Raw genomic sequence first — 21,064 nt, 5'->3', positions numbered from 1 at the left:
AAATGCTAAGATTGGTAATACAAGGAAAAACAATACATATGAGAAAGAAAGGTCATAGAAAGAGTGTCATCTTTGAAAAGTTAAAAAAATATAAGGAACTGGTTTAAATGTAGTTTAGTTTAACAGAACTCTTCATAATAGAGGTAGATACAGTAATGAGAGTAACGATGATATCCAACCTCCGATTGGGTGACGTCACCTAAAGAAGAAATACCAGGTATTTGCTCCACTTACATTATTCTATTAAATAAAACTGTTGGTCAACTTGTTCCTTTTGATCACAAGACATATGGAGAATAAACAATTTTAACTTTTAATATAGCAACATCTTTTGTTTCTTTCTCCTCTAATCTTGAATTTGTTAAAATGGATTTATTTTTCAAATACATCGACACATTCGTTTATAATCAAAATTGATAAGCGCAAAGTGGTGTATTCCGTATAAATAAATACAAAAAAGAAAACAGTATCTGCAAAATAATTACTTACCTCAAATTATAATTTTTATTTATGTAAAAATTCTTTACTTTCTGTATTTTTAACTGCTTTTTAATATTTGGCAAGACTTTGATACCTGTCTAATATATTTTTAACCTCCAGAATTTACTAATCAATCATGACATAATTTCTGACAGTTTGCTATGAATAATAATTTCAATATTATTACAAACTGTAAATTAATAGAATTTTTTGTGGATCTGTTTGATATATTTACAGAATTTATTGTACCTGAGTATATACTTGATATCCATAAGTTACTTTTGTTGCTAATAATTATTTGTACATTACACAAACTAGAATAATGTCATAAATACGTACGCTAAAACCATATTTACGGGGTGTTAATAGTTATTTAACCAAAAAGTGTATTAATAACGGTGATTAACAATTGAGATGTTTTAACGCGCCCGCTCCGCTCCGCGTGAGCGGGGCGAGCGCGTTAATGTTCGAGATTGTTAATCGCCATTTTAATTCACGAGTTCATTACAAAACTTTTCTGTCGACCGTACTTTTCAGAAATAAAGATATATCCATCTTTTGATTTTTCATATACAGAGAATTTTAAACAATGAAGTAAATAATGACATACATGCCCCACGCACTCCAGTAAAAAAAATTTAATAGTATTTAGTGAACTTCCAATTAATCAGAGGGTGTGCGAGGCGCTGATTTCGGCATCGTGATTGGTGGAACATGACTTTTGACAAATCCTGCGCTGTTTGTGTTCAGTCATTATGGTCGGTATTATTTTGTGTTTGTTTGTGTCGCCATAAAAAGAATAATATTATTCAGTCGTGTTTTTTGATATTTTTGTTATGTTGTAATCGAGTACCTTTTTAAAGTTAAAGGTAAGTTTTTCTGAGTGTAAGGTAGAGATTTTCTGATTGTACTGTTTATCCAACGGGTTTAAAATGCATATTTTATTTCGCGTTTTTTTGTTAGGTCTAATGGCTCCGATCAGCTGTTGTGCGCAGACGGTGGAAAAGTTCAACAAGTAAACATATATTCAATCCAAATTAAATACTCATATTTCTATGTCAATTGTCACATTATATAAATAAATAATTAAGAAACAAAAGTTGCTTGTGTTTTATCTTTATTGTCCAGTTGACTAAAATATTAAATATTGGAAGTATTTGGAAGTACCGTATGGAGGCTATCTAGCTATCTAGATATCTAGCTACGGCTATCTAGCCGTACCTAGCGTGGAGGCTAGATTGTAGTAGGTACACTTCCAATTAATCAGGTGGCGCTGAGATACGCGACACATTTTTTGAAGAGTGAGATCGTATTCTACCCAATCCTACTAAAACTTTTATCTATGATGATACACAATGACAGATAGTACTAACAGCGGCTACTTGATTTTAAATTTTTTAGTGGGAATATAAATAGGTATATGTTTGTTTGCCTACACCACAGGTCACTGCCAATCACAGAGCGTTTAATTAATTTATGCAAGCCATGTATGTTGTGTTGCCTATAATGAAATCGTTTATTAATAGAAAATCATTCATTAATAGGGGTCATTAATCAATGATTTTGAGGGTGTTAAAATTGATCATAAATGGACGGTCGACGGAAATACTATATTTAGTCCAGCGTTTCTCAACCTTTTACCCTTTGCGACCCAATATTCCATAATTATTTTCACCGCGCCCCCCCTCGTTCAATAATTTTGACAAAAAACAGTAAAATCTTACTTTTTAGTATTGAGTGCTATTTATGGTTATAACTCCTATTCAAGTTCATGTGTATTTTATTTTTTATTTTGTCAGAATTTTGTTTTGCTTTGATTTTAGTAGATTAGTTAATGATGTTGGTGCATTTTTTTATGTGCTCACGCCCCCCCTCCCCCGTTACTAAAAGCGCACCCCCCTAGGGGGGCGCGCCCCAAAGGTTGAGAATCGCTGATTTAGTCTAAGAGCTGGGAGCGGATTTTGTGCGTGATAAGTAATATGGAAAAACTACACGGGGATATGTTGAATTAGTTGTGTACATGACTTTCACCAACGGCCGGAAACCAGAGTGGGGGGTCGAGGGTAGTTATAAGGGGTCAAAGTCACGGTTTTATTATTTTTTTTATGACGCTCATGATCGAGATAGTGCACCAAAATTTGGGAATAAGTAGGCCATGACGTACCTAAGTAAAATCTCTAGGGGCGCAACGCTGTGTGGCCGTCAAAGGGGTGGGGGTAGGGGTGAATATAAAAAATATAAGGGTTTTTTTGCGACGTTCGTGATTAAGACAGTGCACCAAAATTTGGGAATAAGTAGACCATGACATAAATAAGTAAAATCCTTAAAGCCGGAAACCAGAGTGGGGGAGGAAGGTAGTTATAAGGGGTCAAAATCCCGTTTTTTATTATTTTTTTTGTGGCGCTCATGATGGAGATAGTGCACAAAAATTTGGTATTAAGTAGGTCATGACGTAACTAAGTAAAATCTCCAGGGGCGGAACGCTGCTTGGGGTACAAAGGGGTGGTAGGCAGGGGTGAGTATAAAAATATATGGGGTTTTTTTGCTGTTCGTGATCGAGATAGTGCACAAAAATTTGGGAATAAGTAGACCATGACATAAATAAGTAAAATCCCTAGAGCCGGAAACCAGAGTGGGGGAGGAAGGTAGTTATAAGGGGTCAAAATCCCGTTTTTTATTATTTTTTTTGTGGCGCTCATGATGGAGATAGTGCACCAAAATTTGGAAGTAAGTAGGTCATGACGTAACTAAATAAAATCTCCAGGGGCGGAACGCTGCTTGGGGTACAAAGGGGTGGTAGACAGGGATGAGTATAAAAATATATGGGGGTTTTTTTGCCGTTCGTGGGGGACAAATGTTGTGTCGGGCCACAAAAAAATAATACACACTGCGACTTTGACCCCTTAAAACTACGGACTGGGACGTTTCGCCGTCGCCCTTTCGCCGTCGCCATTTCGCCGTCGCCGTTTCGCCGTCGAGCCACTTCGCCGTCGGCCGTTTCGCCGTCGGCCGTTTCGCCGTCGCCATCCCGGCATTGGTTAAGTTTACAAGAACGTGATAACATACTAACTTTTTTTTATACTAAATGTTAGTGTAAATAAAATGATGATGTTGGTAGATAAACCAAGTTATATTTTCGTATTCATCTATACATTGTTTTCGTCTGAAAAATAAAATATTTACAGTATTAAAAATATGACTATTATCAGATTCCCCGAAATAAACAGTATTGAGAAAGGGGATTTCAATTTCAATTGTTTTTACTGTATCAAAAATAAAAAACTTCATTATGCAAAAGTGTTCGAAATATAGTCGTTGAAAAACCATTCAAAACTTATATACAAGTAATGGCGACGGCGAATTGGCTCGACGGCGAAACGGCGACGGCGAAATTGCTCGACGGCGAAACGGCGACGGCGAAATGGCGACGGCGAAACGGCGATGGCGAAATGTCCTAGACCCTTAAAACTAACCTCATCCCCAACTCTGGTTTACGGCTCTGGGGATTTTACTTAGCTAAGTCATGGTCTACTTATTTCCAAATTTTGGTGCACTATCTCAATCTAGCACGTCGCAAAAAACCCCTTATATTTTTTATATTCACACCTACCCCCACCCCTTTATCGGCCAAGCAGCGTTCTACTCCTGGAGATTATAATTAGTTACCTTATGAGATGAGCTACTTATTCCCAAATTTTGGTGCACTCTCTCGATCATGAACGTCACAAAAGAAATAATTAAACGGCGAATTTGACCCCTTATAACTACCCTCGTCCCCATCTCGGGTTTCCGGCTCTGAGGATTTTACTTAGTTATGTCATGGTCTACTTATTCCCAAATTTTGGTGCACTCTCTCAATCACGAACGTCGCAAAAAACCTCTTATATTTATTGTATTCACCCCTGCCCCACCCCTTTGTCGGCCACGCAACGTGCCACCCCTAGAGATTTTACTTAGTTAGGCCATGACCTACTTATTTCCAAACTTTGGTGCACTATCTCAATCATAAGCGCCACAAAAAAAATAATATAAACGGCGACTTTGACCCTTATAACTACCCTCGTCCCCACTTTGGTTTCCGGTTCTAGGGGATTTTACTTAGTAATGTCTTGATCTACTAATTCCCAAATTTTGGTCCACTATCTCAATCACGAACGTCGCAAAAAACCCTTTATATTTTTTATATTCACCCCTACCCCCACCCCTTTGTCGGCCACGCAGCGTTTCGCCATTAGAGATTTTACTTAGTTACGTCATGACCTACTTTTTCTCAAATTTTGGTGCACCATATCGATCATAAGCGTCACAAAAAAAATAATAAAAACCGCGACTTTGACCCCTTATATCTACCCTCGGCCCCTACTCCGGTTTCCGGCCGTTGGTGAAAGTCATGTACAAAATAATTCAACATAATAGTTTTTCCATATTACTTATCACGCACAAAAGCCGCTTCTATCTCTCCGACTATAATGATGGTCATTATGAAGCGAGTATGAGGGATAAGAAACGAGCCGTATGCGGCGAGTTTCTTATAGAATACGAGCTTCATAATGATAATTAAATGCAAGTTGTATACACTATTTTTTCTGTGATCATTCACAAGATAAAATATATTCAAATTTATTAATTTTGTAACGCAAAAAAATTAAATTGTTTGTCAGTTTGACAGTTGGTTTACATATTGAGAACTGTCAAAGCGTATGTATTTGACTCGCCATTGGTCACTGCGCATGTACCACCTTTATCGCGAATGCCATATCGCGATTCTATTGGTTAAATATCTGTATCTCAATGAAAATCTGTATCATAATGAAGTTCATTATGATACAGGTAGTGACATCATTATTGATATATTATAGTATGAGAATAGAAAAATAAACTCAATAAACAAGATACATTGTCAATAAAACTTACAGCTTAATATTTAAAGTAAACAAAATTTAAAAGTTTCTCAATAGTTTTAAAAATTTGTGTTTTGGGAACGATTCTCGAAGTGGAAATCCAAACGTCAAAATAAACGTATTTCAAACTGAAATTGTGGTTAATTCCCAATAAAAATAGTAAATTATGTTAAAAGTATCTCATTAGAAACATTTAAAAGCTACTTTATTCTATCAGGCTTTTGCGTTGTAACATTTCTGGTTTTTCATCTCTCTAGGCAATAATTGTGGTTATTTATAGGCACGGTCCTTAGACATTACTACGGTTGCCCAGACCGACTAATCAATGAACATTAAGGGTGCGATTACGTCACGAGTGTACTCTCATTTGAATCGTAATATGATTTTTTCGAATCCTGAGAAAACTAATAAGTATTTTAGAAAAATTTAAACGCAAGATGAAAGATTACATTATTAGCGAGGGCGGAAAGCCCCTTAGAATAAACAAGCATTTTCTATTGAATGAAATATTTGAAATTAAATATCACACTTCTCTTTTATTTTCAGCCCCGTAACTTATTAAAATAAATATTATAGAAATTTCCAGGGACTTTCGTTCCTCGGTAATAATGTAGTCTTTCATTCTGAGTTTAAATTTTTCAAAAATATTTATTAGTTTTCTCAGAATTCGAAAAGAAAATGAATACAATTAAAACACATTAAGAATTTTGACATGCGTCAAAATTTTGAATTAACTCAATGTAACATTCTAAACTGTTGAATTCCAGCTTCCCTAATTATTTTACATCAAAAGACATTAGAAACTATTTGTAGAGGATTAAAATCTGTATTGAAAACCGCTGTTTAAATTGGTCTACGAATTAAACATATTCCAAAATATTGTAAAAATGTAATACATTTCAGTTTTTAGATCAAACTTAGGCCACACACTGTTCACACACAAATAATGTTCACATTTTTGAACTGTCAATATTTTTATTTTATCATTTATTGTTTAAAAACAATATAGTTGATAAGATACCCTCAGTTGCGGAGAAAGTATTAATAATAAAGGTATCTTATGCAGTCAATGGTGTGAGCACTCAGTTAAATAGTAACGTGTGGCCTAACTTTTACACGCATACCTATTGTGGCAAAGTATCATATTTTTAAAAATTTTGGAATGCATTTAAATTTTAACTTTTGATTTTAATACAGATTTTAATTCTCTACAAGTATTCTCTCATGACTTTTGATGTAAAATAATTAGGGAAGCAGGAATTGAACAATATAGAATTTTACATCTATGTAGGTAGTTTCCTATAGCCCGTTTTACGATTCACCATCCGGTATAAGATAAAATGTGTATTATTTGTCTTATTATTTCATAATAACACAAATAATATGGTTCTTTTCATGAGCATTTTTCAGTGCGCCACAAATGATAGAAAAAAAGGTTAGTCCGTGATAAATACACATTTATGACATTTATTCTAACATGACATTTTAGTTAAATCTGACAGTTGTCACATTTTATTTGCAATTTGGTATAAAAACAAATCAATTTTTTTTATTGCATTTATAAAATGGTATTTCCTTTGATTTGTATAATCTTATAAATTGTACAGATTAAATTTTTTTTATATAGAATAATATAATATTATTTAATATTATATTATTAGCGCCATCTATTGACAACTAGATTAAATGTTATAAATGTCACTGACGAAATGTAATCAGCGACGTGCGTTTTTTTTCTGTCACATACAATTTAATGCGTTAGAGAGAAATCGAAAAACTGTGACGCAATGAAAATGCTCATGAAAAGAACCTTACACATATGTACACAATAACACACATTCAATGATCGAAAATCATTTAAAAATATGGGATTGTGTACTCTTGTGACTTAAAGTCAAAAATATAAGTCTCCCCACCACCGTCGGTCAAGACAACCGTAATAAAGTCTAATAACCGTGATTCATAGGAGGATTAATAAGACATACTGACAACAGATTAAGGTTCTTCTTCTTTATTCACGTTTGACTTGTACACTAGGGCATTTATCAGTACATTTTGTTAGTATTGCATTTCAAAGTGATCGTGGAAATACGCAACACTCTTTGCAAGATATTAATGAATTTGGTGTAATCATGTTGATGACAATGCTAGTAAAAAACACATAGCACGAACAAGGAGTTTAACTTTATCCCTCGTAAGTTAATGAATGGTATTAAACAGGCTGAAAAGTTACTTCGGGTTATAAGATCCAAGCATAGTTATAGTTTTGGGTCCGGGTATCCCATGAATTGCTTTTATTAATTGGGCAATGAAGGGAACTATGATCTACAACTTTTATTCCGCATTCGCAGTCTGGATGTGCTAAACCCTTAAACGCCCAAGGGTGGGTAAAAAATGTCCACCTAATGCGTATTCCCTTGTAACATAATTATTACGTATTTAAAAATTTTTCAAAAATTATTTATTGTTAAAAATACAGCCCTTTATCGAATGTTAATTTGGTTTTACGGATATTTTTGAAAATAAAAGTAATATCTTGAGTTAAATATGGGTGGGCATAAAAAGTACAACCTTGGTAAAACTTTTTACTAAAGGTTTCTCTATAATTTCTCGTTGGTAGGAACATAATCCATTATAATTATCGACGTATAATTACATAGTCAATAGTAATACCACTAGTGATTCAATTTTCGCGATAAGTCTGTCGATTTACTTCTAAACGAAACTGAGTTGCTTGAAAACACTACGAGTCCGTAGGACGAGTGGTGTTTTCTTTAAGCAACTCAGTTGAGTTTAGAAATAAAAGACAGACTTATAAGATAAATTAAATCACGAGTGGTATTTTATTAGACTATTTCACGAACAAAGTGATAGGTCAAAAATTCAGTAGAATGAGAGGAAGGAATTTAATAATAATACATTTGATCTAGGTAACCCGAATCTACCCATTTTTTGAATAATTGAAAATTAGTCATAATCATGAAATATTTATTATAAATATAAATAATTTGTTATAATTATTTTTTACTTATAACCATAAATAGTTGACGGCCCAGTCTTTTAGAATGAATGCTAGTTTTTCGTTGTTATTTTCTGCATCTAATTTGTAGTTGCGATCCACACAGAACATCATAAATTGTCTCCATATATAAGATTTAGATTTTCTTGTGTTACTCGGTATATTTTCTTCAATATTTTGGTTTATAACTTCGTTTGAAGTACCACCGAAAAGACTCATTTTGACGTATACAGCTACAATAATTTTTTTGGCAAACGTCAAACTTTGCTTTGCGATCGGTATCCATGGTTACGTCGTTGAAAACACGAAGCTGATAGACCAATCAGAATTGAAAGGCAGTTGGTGTTGTCGCGATAACACAAGCTGCCTTTGGTTTGTGATTGGTCAGATTATGTGAAAATTTTAAGATAAGTGAAATAGTCGGCATAATTATCCGCAAATGAGGAGGCTGAAAGGAAGAATGTGGAGAAAATCGACAAATCTGAATTAATGGCTTTTACTGGTATGTTAATTTTGACGTACATTTTAATGTTGTTGTAAGATTTGTAAATTGTTTATATTAATATTTTAGAAGATGCTGTGTTTATTAAGCATAAGATTGTTAAGTTTAATCCATTTTCAACAACTCTCAATAAATATATTAGCTATTTTGGAGGTGGACATTTTTTACCCACCCTTGGGCGTACATGGAACCTAAAAAAGGTTGGACGTTTAAGGGTTAATATTAATTTCATGTAAAAATTTATTCTAAATATATCATATACTGTTTGAATTCTTATATTCCTAGAAATGAATAAACATTTAAAATTTCGCTGCAACTCGAAACTGCAGTAGTATTATATTTCTCGTTTATTCATACAATGTAGACATTGTTATCTTTATTTACATACAAAAACTGTGATATAGCCATTTGCTAAATAAATAAATAAATCTAGTTCAATCAGAGGGTACAAAAAGCATTTCTACCGGTTTCGGGGCTTCTTAAAGGGAAGAGCATATTATGTATCTCCTAATGAGGGGTTAAGAAGCCTCGAAACCGGTAGAGATGCTTGCTGTATAGGGATGGCGGTTGTTGACTAAACACCGGTTTTTAGTTAAACCAGTTTTTTTTACTTACGGTTTAACCTGCCGGTTATAACCGGTCAAAAAAACCGGTTGTTCCAAAAACCGGTATTCGGTTTTTTTAATCAATACTCAATACACAATATGTAACAACGTTACATTTATATTGCGCTTTAGTTTGTGATGCTCCACATGTCTATTTTCAATATAAAATAACAGTTTTCGATATACTGGAAAAAATCTACATATTTTCATTTGGTAATTTCAAAGGGCGCTTTGAAGCTCAAGCTCAAAACTTGTATAAGTGCACATATGTACCTACTAAGGTAAGTTAGGTTCAACGGATCTATTTTTCGTCCCAGAATATATGTGATTTAATTTATGAACTACCTTTATAATAAACTAACGCAATGAAAGTGTCGGGTCCTAATAATATAATACCAAATAATTACAAAATACAAAAGGTAATGAAAATTAAGCACCTATTTATAAAACTATGAACGTAATAGGAAGTACTGAAGTTAGACTATCCTGTATATACATCATGTAACTGTATGAATAATTATAAAAACAAAAATGTAACATCAAAAATAGTAAAATTTATAACTTATAATAATGAATCATTGTTAAAATTCTGAACTGGATGTATTATTGTCGTAAATGTTTTTGCAAATTTGTTGTATTTTTGAAAAACAATAATTCCTTTTTACACAACATACACAAAACCATTTTATTTTATTAATTTTTTTAGGTTATTCCACAGGTATGACTTTATCCTCCTGGATTTATTAATGATAAAATATAAGCTTATTCTCGTTTGTGTAGGTATGGCATCTATACAATGAGGTCTGGATCCCGCGTATGAAAAAAAATTGATTAATAGCAAGCTGAAAATTTGTTAATAGCTTAAGGGTGTCTAGTCGGACAAACTTTGATATATGGGAACACTGGAACAGGAGAGGTTTTAATTGTGGAACAGGTTAAAAATTTGGAACGGTCATACCACGAAAACGTCACATGTATTTTGTTCGACAGAACTTCAAAATGATTTGTTACCCTTTCATTAAACTCTCATGTAAAAATCATACTGCTATTTATAACCTGTCATAATTCCTGTCATTCGACATATTCTACGTGTTCCACTCATTATAATTCCCATTTGTTGATAAATAGCAGCCTGATTTTTGCATGAGAGTTTAATGAATGGGTAACAAATCAATTGGAAGTTCTGTCGGATAAAATACATGTGAAGTTTTCGTGGTCGGACCGTTCCAAATTTTTAACCTGTTTCACAATTAAAACTTCCCGTGTTCCAGTGTTCCTATATATCAAAGTTTGTCCGACTAGACACCCTTAAGCTATTAACAAATTTTTACGATTGTCAAAATAACTGTCAAAGTTGATGTTGATATTTTGATCTGCTCCTGTAAAAGATAAAAGTTTTGGTGTTTTTTGGAAGATAAAGTAGTGGTTAATAATTAATTTAGTGTTTATAAACAAAAACATTTCAGTATATAGTGGTTTAAAACTTATTTCCCCCTAAATGGGGGATAAAAGTGAGTCAGGGACGTCTCTTGTGACGCGAGTGACTGCGGATAATGGTGATATTATTAGTAAAATGGAATTGAATATGCAAGATGATGGACAAAATGCGAGACCGAAGATTAAGCAATTCAATTTGCTGTCAGATAAGTATAATCTTGATAATATTTGGGTTTACATTGAAAGGATTGGTGATGATCTTAATTTGGGAAAATTACATGCAATGACGATTGGGCACCTTATTTTTAAAAAATTAAAGTTAACGAATGTTCGAGAAATTAAAAGTATAGGTAGGAACCGTGTAAAAGTTTTGCTTACTTCTCGGTTAGAGGCAAATAACCTCGTCAATAACAGCTCACTTAAAGAACAAAATTTGAAAGCATATATTCCTAGTCATTTACTAGAAATAAAAGGTGTGGTGAAAGACGTTGACACTAGATATGATGTGAAATATCTCATGGATAACATCGAAACTCCTTCTAATGTTTTGAGTATATATAGGACTAAGCGTAGGGTACAAAAAGAAGATAAAATTGAATATGTGGACAAAAAAACTATAATTATAACTTTTGAAGGCAATATTTTACCGAATTATGTTGCCTTTAATAGAGTATATTTTTCTGTTGAACAGTTTTTTGGCCGAGTTGTTCAATGTTATAAGTGTTTAAAATTTGGGCATGTTTCAGGGCAATGCCGAAGTACACAGGAACTATGTATACAGTGCGGTGAAATTAAAAATAAAGACCATCATTGCGAAAAAAGTATGTTTTGTATACATTGCAAAAATAACGAACATGTGACAATATCAAAAAAATGTCCATTTTATGAAAAACAAAAGAAAATTAAGAATATTATGATAGAACAAAAAACTACTTTTGTGGAAGCTAGATTAATATGTGAAAACTCCTTTTCGGCACTCATCAGTCCCAACTCTTTCTCTTGTTTAAATAATAATGAAAAAGAATTTCCATCCCTACCAATTAATAATAATGATAAAAATCTTGGTCCGACTCGGCCAACTGTAGAAATTAATAGATCTCAATTTTTGACTCAATCAAACTCTAATATAAATAATTCAAATGAACACTCAGGAAAGAAAAGAAAAGCAAATTCACCTATTTTAGAATCAACATCTCATAAACCGATGTTCCCCTTCACTTTTGGACCGTCTCAACCTTTGCCAACTAATTCTTATACACCGAATAATAATATCGAAAATAAAACTGAACTAGCTAAATCTGTAGCAACATTTATAATAAACTTTTTAAAAAATATTCATACAGTAGAAGACATAAAAACCTTAGACAACAAAATAATTATTAAAGAAGTAGAACAGTTCATAATTAATTCATAATGTCAATACAACATAATTTAAAAATAAGTCAGTGGAATTCCAGATCTGCTATATCAAACAAAGGTAGTTTAATGCATTATTTAAATAATAAAAGTATAGACATCCTCCTAATTAGTGAAACATGGTTCAAAAAAGATATTAGTTATCATTTTAAAAATTATAATTTGGTTAGAAAAGACAGAAATGATGGCTTCGGTGGTGTAGCTATTCTCATCCACAATTCAATTACTTTTAGTGAATTAAATTTAAACTCTAATTTTAACACGGAAATAGAAGTTTGTGGTGTAACAATTAAATATAAAACAAAGGATCTGAATATTTTATCTATATATAGACCACCTAAAAGTAAAAGTTCAATAAATGATTGGACAAACATCTTCTCGCAAGTTAATAATTCAGCAATTATAGGAGGAGATTTTAATGCTCACCATACTATTTGGGGATCTAGTTACAATGACACAGTTGGAACACAGCTTATTAATACTGCAGATGATCTCAACCTTATCGTAATAAATAATGGCGAGCCTACTGTTCTTACTCGACCAGATCAAAATAGTTCAGCAATTGATGTAACTTTTGTTACTCCTGACATAGCTAATAAAATCCACTGGTACATACATTCTGACACACTAGGCTCTAATCATTTTATTATCAATATGGAAATATTAGATAGTACTACAACTGAAGAGTTTATACCCAGAAGTAAGTGGAACATTAGAAAAGCCAATTGGAATCTATACACAACCTCAGTTGAAAATTTTTTTAATAGTGTTTACGAAATGGACAGTACATCTGATAAATATTGCTTTCTAATAGATAGTATGAATCATGCTGCGCACATTTCAATCCCGCAATATAAAACTTTTAAAAATAAAATTCGTTGTTCCCCACCTTGGTGGAATACAGAATGTGATACAATTATTAAAGAAAGGCAAGAAGCACTGACAGAATATAAAAAAAATGCTAATTTTAATAATTATATAAAGTGTCAAGCTAGCATGGCTAAAACTAAGAAGAATCTAAAATTGATAGCTAAAAAGAGTTGGAAAGATTTTGTGTCTTCTCTAAACAAAAATACTCCAACTACAACGTTGTGGAAGCAAGCCAGAAAACTAAATAGAAAATCAATTCCAAATGCATACAATTTGGATAACACCTTAGAGGATGAAATCTTTGATAAAATTGCTCCGCCATCTGTTAAACCACCTAATACTCATAATTATATTCCAGAAAAGCAAAGCCATTTTTTACTAGAACCTTTTAATATTACAGAACTAGAATATGTTCTAAAAAATCGAAATAACACGAGTCCAGGATTTGATAATATTAAATATCCAATGATTCAACATCTCCCTAAAATTGCCAAACTTCTAATGTTAGATATTTTTAATTGTGTAATCAGCAATAAATCAGTTATTGATCAATTTCACGATGTAATTGTTTTACCAATATTAAAACCAGGTAAAAACTCAAATTTGGCTCAGTCATATAGACCGATTTCTCTTATGTCCTGTATGTTGAAAACTCTAGAACGAATGATAAAACACAGGTTGGAATGGTGGGTAGAAAAAAATAAACTTCTTCCAGATTTTCAGTTTGGTTATAAAAAAGGATATGGTACTTTAGACGCACTTTCTACACTAGTAACAGATATTCAAAACACATTTTCTAACAACACCTATTTACCTACTATATGCTTAGACATTGAAAGTGCATATGACAATGTCAGTCTTGACATTTTAAGGGAAAAATTGATAAAACATTTTCATATACCGCCTCAGTTGGCTGAAGCTCTTTATAATTTTTATTCCTGCAGAAAGATATATCTAAGAACTAATTATAATAAACTGATAGGACCTAGATATAATAATTTAGGACTACCACAAGGATCAGTATTGAGTCCCCTTTTGTTTAATATGTATACTGCGGATTTGCATAAAGTCCCTACTGACATTTTTAAATTTCAAATAATACAATATGCTGATGATTTTCTCCTGTATTCACAGGCCAAAACTTATGATAACTCGGTTCAAACCTTAGGACGAATTCAATGTTGTGTTAATTTATGGTTCAATCAAAACGGATTCGAAATAGCTCAAAATAAATCTACTGTCTGTATTTTCACTCGACATAATATCCCAAAAATAGAGAATTTAAAACTTAATGGCTACGACTATGCATTTGCTTCTTCCATTAAGTATTTGGGAATGATTTTGGATCGTAAATTGACTTGGAAATTACATATTGACTTTATGATAAATCGATGTAATAAGGGTCTAAATTTTCTTAAATCAGTTTCAAGGATCTGGTGGGGAGCTGATGTTGAAACTTCTTTGCTTTTCTATCGATCATATATTAGATCTATAATTGATTATGGTAGTATTCTATATGGCTCAGCTTCTAAACATATTTTAAACAAAGTAGACGTTGTACAAAACTTAGGACTCCGTATCTGTTTGGGAGCTATGAAATCAACCCCAAATAAAGCTTTACATGTAGAAGCTTTAGAAATTCCACTCAATTATAGAAGGAAATATCTCAGCCAGAAATTTTTAATGAAAATTCGTTACCTAAATATCGGTCTTTACCAAAATATTAACAAGCTGAATGTAGCAGATTTAACTAATAAATACTGGAAGCTAAAGAACTCTCCTCCCCTTTGCGAGGCTTTTCGAGATCTGTTAAATTTTGACTGTGATTATAACATGATTGATAGTTTTGGACTCGAAGATTTTCATTCTTTTTTACATACAGTTAAATTAGTAAAACCAAGTTACCATGAAAACAGTAATATTAGCTCTAACATCTTAAGAACATTCTTAGATAATTGGCCAGATTCTATAAATATATATACAGATGCATCTAAGACGTTAGTTGGCACTGGATGTGCCTTTTTCATACCTGCTACTAAAACAGAAAAAATATTTAAGTTAGGCCATGATTTTTCTATCTTCAGTGCTGAAGCCATAGCAATTTATGAGGCCCTGCAATATTTTAAAGAATCAGAAGATATATCTGCAACAATTATTTCCGATTCACTCTCTGTTCTTCTTGCTATTCAAACTATAGATTTTCCCAATAACAATTCAAATATTTATATCCTACTAATTAAGAAAATCCTTTTTGAAATTCATAAAAATAAAAGAAGAGTGAACTTTTTATGGGTTAAGGCTCATATAGGACTAACGCATAATGAATATGTTGATAGGTTGGCTAAAAAAGCCATTGAATATGGTACTTCACATAATCGTAAGTTTTGCATATCTGACTTAGTTAACACTATTAAGCATCGAGTTAAAAATCAGTGGAGTCAATCATGGCGAGATCTTTGTAAACAATCCAAATCTCAGTATTCACTGATTCAACCTTCTGTTCCAAATATATATTGGTTTAAAAATTACGTAGTACCTCGAAGATATATAACAACATTAATTAGAATGAAGTTTGGACATGCATGTTTCCCTCTACATCTAGCAAGAATTAAAGTTTTTGATTCAAATCTTTGTACAGAATGTCAGAAGGTTGGTGACTTAAATCATACTTTCTTTGAGTGCGCAAAATATATTCCATGCACATATAATTTAATCCAAGATTTAATAAAATGTAATGTTTTTCCACCTTTCAATGTATCCTATCTATTGTCTCTGAACAGCAAGAATATATATGATTGTTTAATGAAATTTATCTGTGAAACTAAAATTAATCTCTAAACTTGTTAATCCTGATTATTTGGTATATTATGTACATATGAAAAAAGAAGAAGAAGAAGAAGAAGATACATAATGGAAAATGTGGTGAGCAACTTGGACAGTCCATAGCGGCCAGCTTTTGAACTGAGTAGAGAGCTGTAGAAGAGTTTGCTATGGAACTCTAAGGACCTCATTGCCTTCCTTATGTATGAACAGAAAACAAAAAAAAAAAGTTGTGACTGGCTAAATGACACCCAAGTCAATGCCATAAAAAAACAAAAAAAACAAAAAAAAAAACAAATTTTTAGCTTGCTATTAATCAACTTTTTTTTATACGTAGGATCCAGACCTAAATTCAACTGTGACTGCACAGATGATTGATAATAATATATATTTTTACTAGGACTCCCCAATTCAATAAACCAGACGTGCTTATTCTCAAGTTGATCAAAATAGCTAATTCAGCTTATCACATTTTTTAAACATATGAATGTGAAAGTCATTAACGAAAATGAACATTAAACAAATCAAGCAAGAGTTATTGATGAATTGCAAACAATATATTTTCTCCGAATTCAGTATTTTTTTCAGAGATAACTTTTTTTCACCGATTTTTCACCGGTTATTACTTTAAAAAGAAAAAACCGGTTAAAACCGGGACAAAAAAGAACCGATAAAACCGGTTATTGCGAAGTAAAAAAACCGGTTTTAGGTTATAACCGGTAGGATTTTCGCATCCCTATTGCTGTACTACTGTCAACTACAAATATAATACGACTGCAGTTTCGGATTTCAACTAAATTGAGAATATTTATTCATTTTAAATTTATATATTCATTCAATTTGGAGGAGTAAGGGTATCATTCTCACTGGAAATTTGCTGCCTGAGCAGATGGGATGTGAATTATAAATTGTAAATGGTGTAACCACATAAGGTTTTTTATTGTTGTTAATCTGGTAGTCTATAAAAATCGTATTTTAAATATCATTTTATGTACTATATTAAAAACTTAAACTTTTTCTTTATATTCCTACCCTATATCACTATATGGTGGAAACTTTTGAAACCATGGTATATCTGGGAATCATTTTACTCCACCATTCATTTACTATGGAGTTGATACAGAAATTTGTGTGTCGTTCTTTGATTATGGCTTTCAATTTTGACAGTGTATCGTTATAATTTACTTTGCTTCTAGCAGGAACTTTGAGACTTAAGTACATCCAGTTTTTGCTAGTTCATCCTGGTGTCAATTTTTTTATTGCCACTTCATCCTGATATCTAGGTTAGTTAAAATCGCACTGTTAGTTGTTATAAAAATCAATCAAAATTAGTAGTATTATGAAGCACATCAGGCATATTTTAGTCTTACCTTCTACGTACATAAACAAAAGAGCTCCTCCAACTGTGTATAAGCTCAGCACTATAGACAGGAAGCAATGTGTAAACCATTTTTTGCTTAAACCCGTTATCTTGCCATAACACCAATACGAGCACTTTTCACCTACACCTAAACCAGATTTAGCAAAGTCTTTAATTCCGTCAAACTGATGCATCATAAACATCGATGCCTTTCTTCCGTAAGCATAAGGTGGATATCCATGAGAATGATGGGAATGATTGCTGATTCCTCCAGGAGTATATGCACTGAACTGTGGCGGGTAGTGTGTTTGAGGAGGAGGAATGATCAACGTAGGTCTAGCGAAGCCTACTCTTTTACCAGTCTCTACTCCTGGAGTTCTGGGTTTGCTGCTTGAGTTTGATTTGAGTGATGTTGCGTCCGTTGCCATTTTTATCAGTCTAGCTCTCTAGGTACTTCAGTATTGGGCCCTTTAAGCTTTGAGCTTTTTAGTCATATAAATCTTAAAAAGAGAAAAACAGATAAATAGTAAGCAGCCACTAAATAAAAAATTGTATTAAACAGTGTAAAATATAATGTGTTAGGATTATCAGGGAGACGCCAGTAGAGAGGTGATTTCCTAAATTGATGTACCTAATAATAATTAGTCCAGTCGGGTTAGACACGAATAACAGGCCTAACTTTGCATTAGGAGCTGCCCCAAATTTTATGTTTCTAATCTTTAGGGAGGGTCAATAGTAATGTAAATTTAAAATCACGACTAAATTCCGCCGCTGCGTTAGCCAGCATCTTCATTTTAAACGAGAACCGTTTTTGCTTAATATCTCCGCCGTTTTCACCTTTTCGACAAAAAGTGTAAAAACCAAAATTGTTGAAAATATAATTTTATATAATTTCTATTACTACAATTTTTTCGTGCTGTCACTATTTTCCGAGTTATGGAGGAAAATATTGGCAGTTAGAGCATAATTATTGATTTATCTCGTTTATTATTAGTTTACGACAAAAATGTACCTATATAAAAATAGATAGAATTAAATTCTACACAATTTTGATCTGTTTCATTTTTTGCTAAAATTAATATTCAAGGTAGTACGTATGCGGTAATGACGGATCGTAAGATTTGATTGATTTTATAAAAATTGTTTTTGTTCAATATCTACGCTATTTTCATCTGAAATTGTTCCAAATATGATTTCCTACAATTTCTTTTTTACGATTTTTTCATGCGCTTGATATTTTCCGAGTTAAGTGGGAAAATAATACGAAGTGGTTGGGAGAGCATAATTATTGAATTGAATCTTGTTTCAGAGCTGACCCAAATTTTATAATTCTATCCTTTAGGGGAGATCAATAGTAGTGTAAATTTAAAATCGCGACTGAATTCCGCTGTTGCATTAGCCGCCATATTGATTTTAAGGGATAACCGTTGTTGCTTAATATCTCCGCCATTGTCGACTTTTCGACAAAAACGGTAGGAACTAAAATTGTTGAAAATGCAATTTCCTACAATTTCTTTTGCACAATTTTTTAGTACGATCAATATTTTCCGGATTAAGGGGGAAAATAGTGGAAGCGGAGGGGAAGCCTAATTATTGAATTGTTTCATTTATTATTAACTTTACGACATCATTGTACATAAACAAAAAAAATAGAATTATATTTTATACAATTTTGGAACTTCCAATATAACACCAACCAAACTAAGTACATAAAAGACGTAAATATTAACTTATAATATGTAATAAGTTCACCTAATTTTATTAACTAGCGGGTTTTTATTGGTTGAATTTATCTGTCGATATTTTAAGTTTCATGCCAGCTAATATTTTTTTTATAATTCAACAATTTTTTCAACTTTTAGACCCTGTTGGGGGGAATTTCCCCAATTCCCCCTCGTAGGCCCGCTACTGTTTCTCCCGAAAAATTGTAGTAAATCGTAATTGCAACAATTTTGGTCCTTAAACTTTTTGCCGAAAAGTTGAAAATGGCGGAGATGTTGAACAAAAACAATTGCTTTGAAATCAATCAGGCCTTACGCCCGCAGCTTTACCGCATACGTACTCTCTTAAATATTGATTTTATAAAAAAAAGTGAAACAGATCAAAATTGTACAAAATTTGATTCTCTTCATTTTTGTATAGGTACATATTTGTTGTAGAACTAATAATAAACGGGGTAATTCAATAATTCAATAATAATGCTGTCACTATTTTTCTCCCCATAACTCAGAAAATATCGACCACACGAAAAAAATTATAATAAACGAAATTATAGAAAATAGGATTTTCAACAATTTCAGTTTCCACACTTTTGTCGAAAAGTTTAAAATGGAGGAGATATTGAGCAAAAACCGTTCTCGTTTAAAATCAAGAAGGCGGCTAACGCAACGGCGAAATTCAGTCGAGATTTTAAATTTACACTATTATTGACCCCCCCCTAAAGATAAGAAAAATTTGGGGCAGCTCGTAATGCAAGATCAAATGCTATCCCGACTGGGCTAAATTTGAAACACGGTTGTATACATAGATACAAATAGATAAGAGAAATGAGAATTCCCAGATGTAAACGGGTCATTGCATTTCAAATCATTCAATTTTGGAGCAAAAAAAATTTTGGACCTCCGATTTGTCTGAAAATTGGTATATAGCTTCTGCGGGACGTACAAATAAGATATTTAAGGTCAAAAAATCTTCTTCTTTTTTCTCAAAATGTTATTTTATGCGATTTTACAGTGATTTGGTGTTTATTTATACAAATTTGCATTTTCTATCGTAAAGTATCAATGAAAAACATAATATTTTAATAGAAAGGACTCAAAAATGTCATTATATGGCATTATAACAAGTTACTTTGATTCAAAACAAGCTTTTGATCAAATTTTATAGTGTAGAAAACGTTAAAATACCGTTTTTTACATTTTTCTCCATTCCCAAAATACATCATAATCGATTTGGCTGAAAATTTGCCAACAGATAGACAAAACATAGGACTTTAAGTGTTGAGAAGGATTTGAATTATATTACAATACCAAAAAAGTTACATGCAATATTATAGTCAAAAATATAAGCGTCTACTGTAAGTAAAATTAACTCGAAAATATCGACCTCAAGACAAAAATTGTTAAAAAAAATTGTAATAATTGTAAATACGATTTATTTGGAACAATTTCAGTTCCTACCATTTTTGTCGAAAAATTAAAAATGGCGGAGATATTGAGCCAAACAGGTTCTACTTTAAAATCAAGATGGCGGCTAACGTAACGGAGGAATTCATTCGTGATTTTAAATTTGGGCTACTATTGACTCCCTTAAAGATCAGAAAAATAAAATTTTGGGCAGCTCGGCATTCAAGGTCAAATGCTATCCCGACTGGACTAATATATACTTTTGAGTCTGATATTACTGCATGTAACGTTTTTGGTATTGTAATATAATTCAAATCCTTCTAACCACTTAAAGTTCTATCTTTTGGATATCTGTGGGCAAATTTTCAGCCAAACCGATGATGATGTATTTTGGGAATGAAGGAAAATGTAAAAAACGGAATTTTAACGTTTTTTACACTATAAAATTTGACCAAAAACTTGTTTTGATTCAAAATAACTTGTTATAATGCCACATAATGACATTTTTGAGTCCTTTCTATTAAAATAT

General features: G+C 32.4%; 1 protein-coding gene across 1 annotated transcript in view; it reads right to left on the bottom strand.

Moving 5' to 3' along the window:
* Nucleotides 1-21,064, bottom strand: part of LOC114332032 (TWiK family of potassium channels protein 18) — a 155,321-nt gene that overhangs the window by 119,288 nt on the left and 14,969 nt on the right. The window contains exon 2 of the mRNA XM_050642979.1: nucleotides 17,421-17,910. Within this exon, the coding sequence (XP_050498936.1) occupies nucleotides 17,421-17,838 (418 nt within the window). The 5' untranslated portion in view covers nucleotides 17,839-17,910. The remainder of the gene's footprint in view (nucleotides 1-17,420; nucleotides 17,911-21,064) is intronic.

This window comes from Diabrotica virgifera, chromosome 2 (genome assembly GCF_917563875.1).
Source record: "Diabrotica virgifera virgifera chromosome 2, PGI_DIABVI_V3a".
Classification (NCBI taxonomy): Eukaryota; Metazoa; Arthropoda; class Insecta; order Coleoptera; family Chrysomelidae; genus Diabrotica; species Diabrotica virgifera.
The sequence above is the reverse complement of the archived record's forward strand: the minus strand, read 5'-3'. Positions and strand labels throughout refer to the sequence as shown.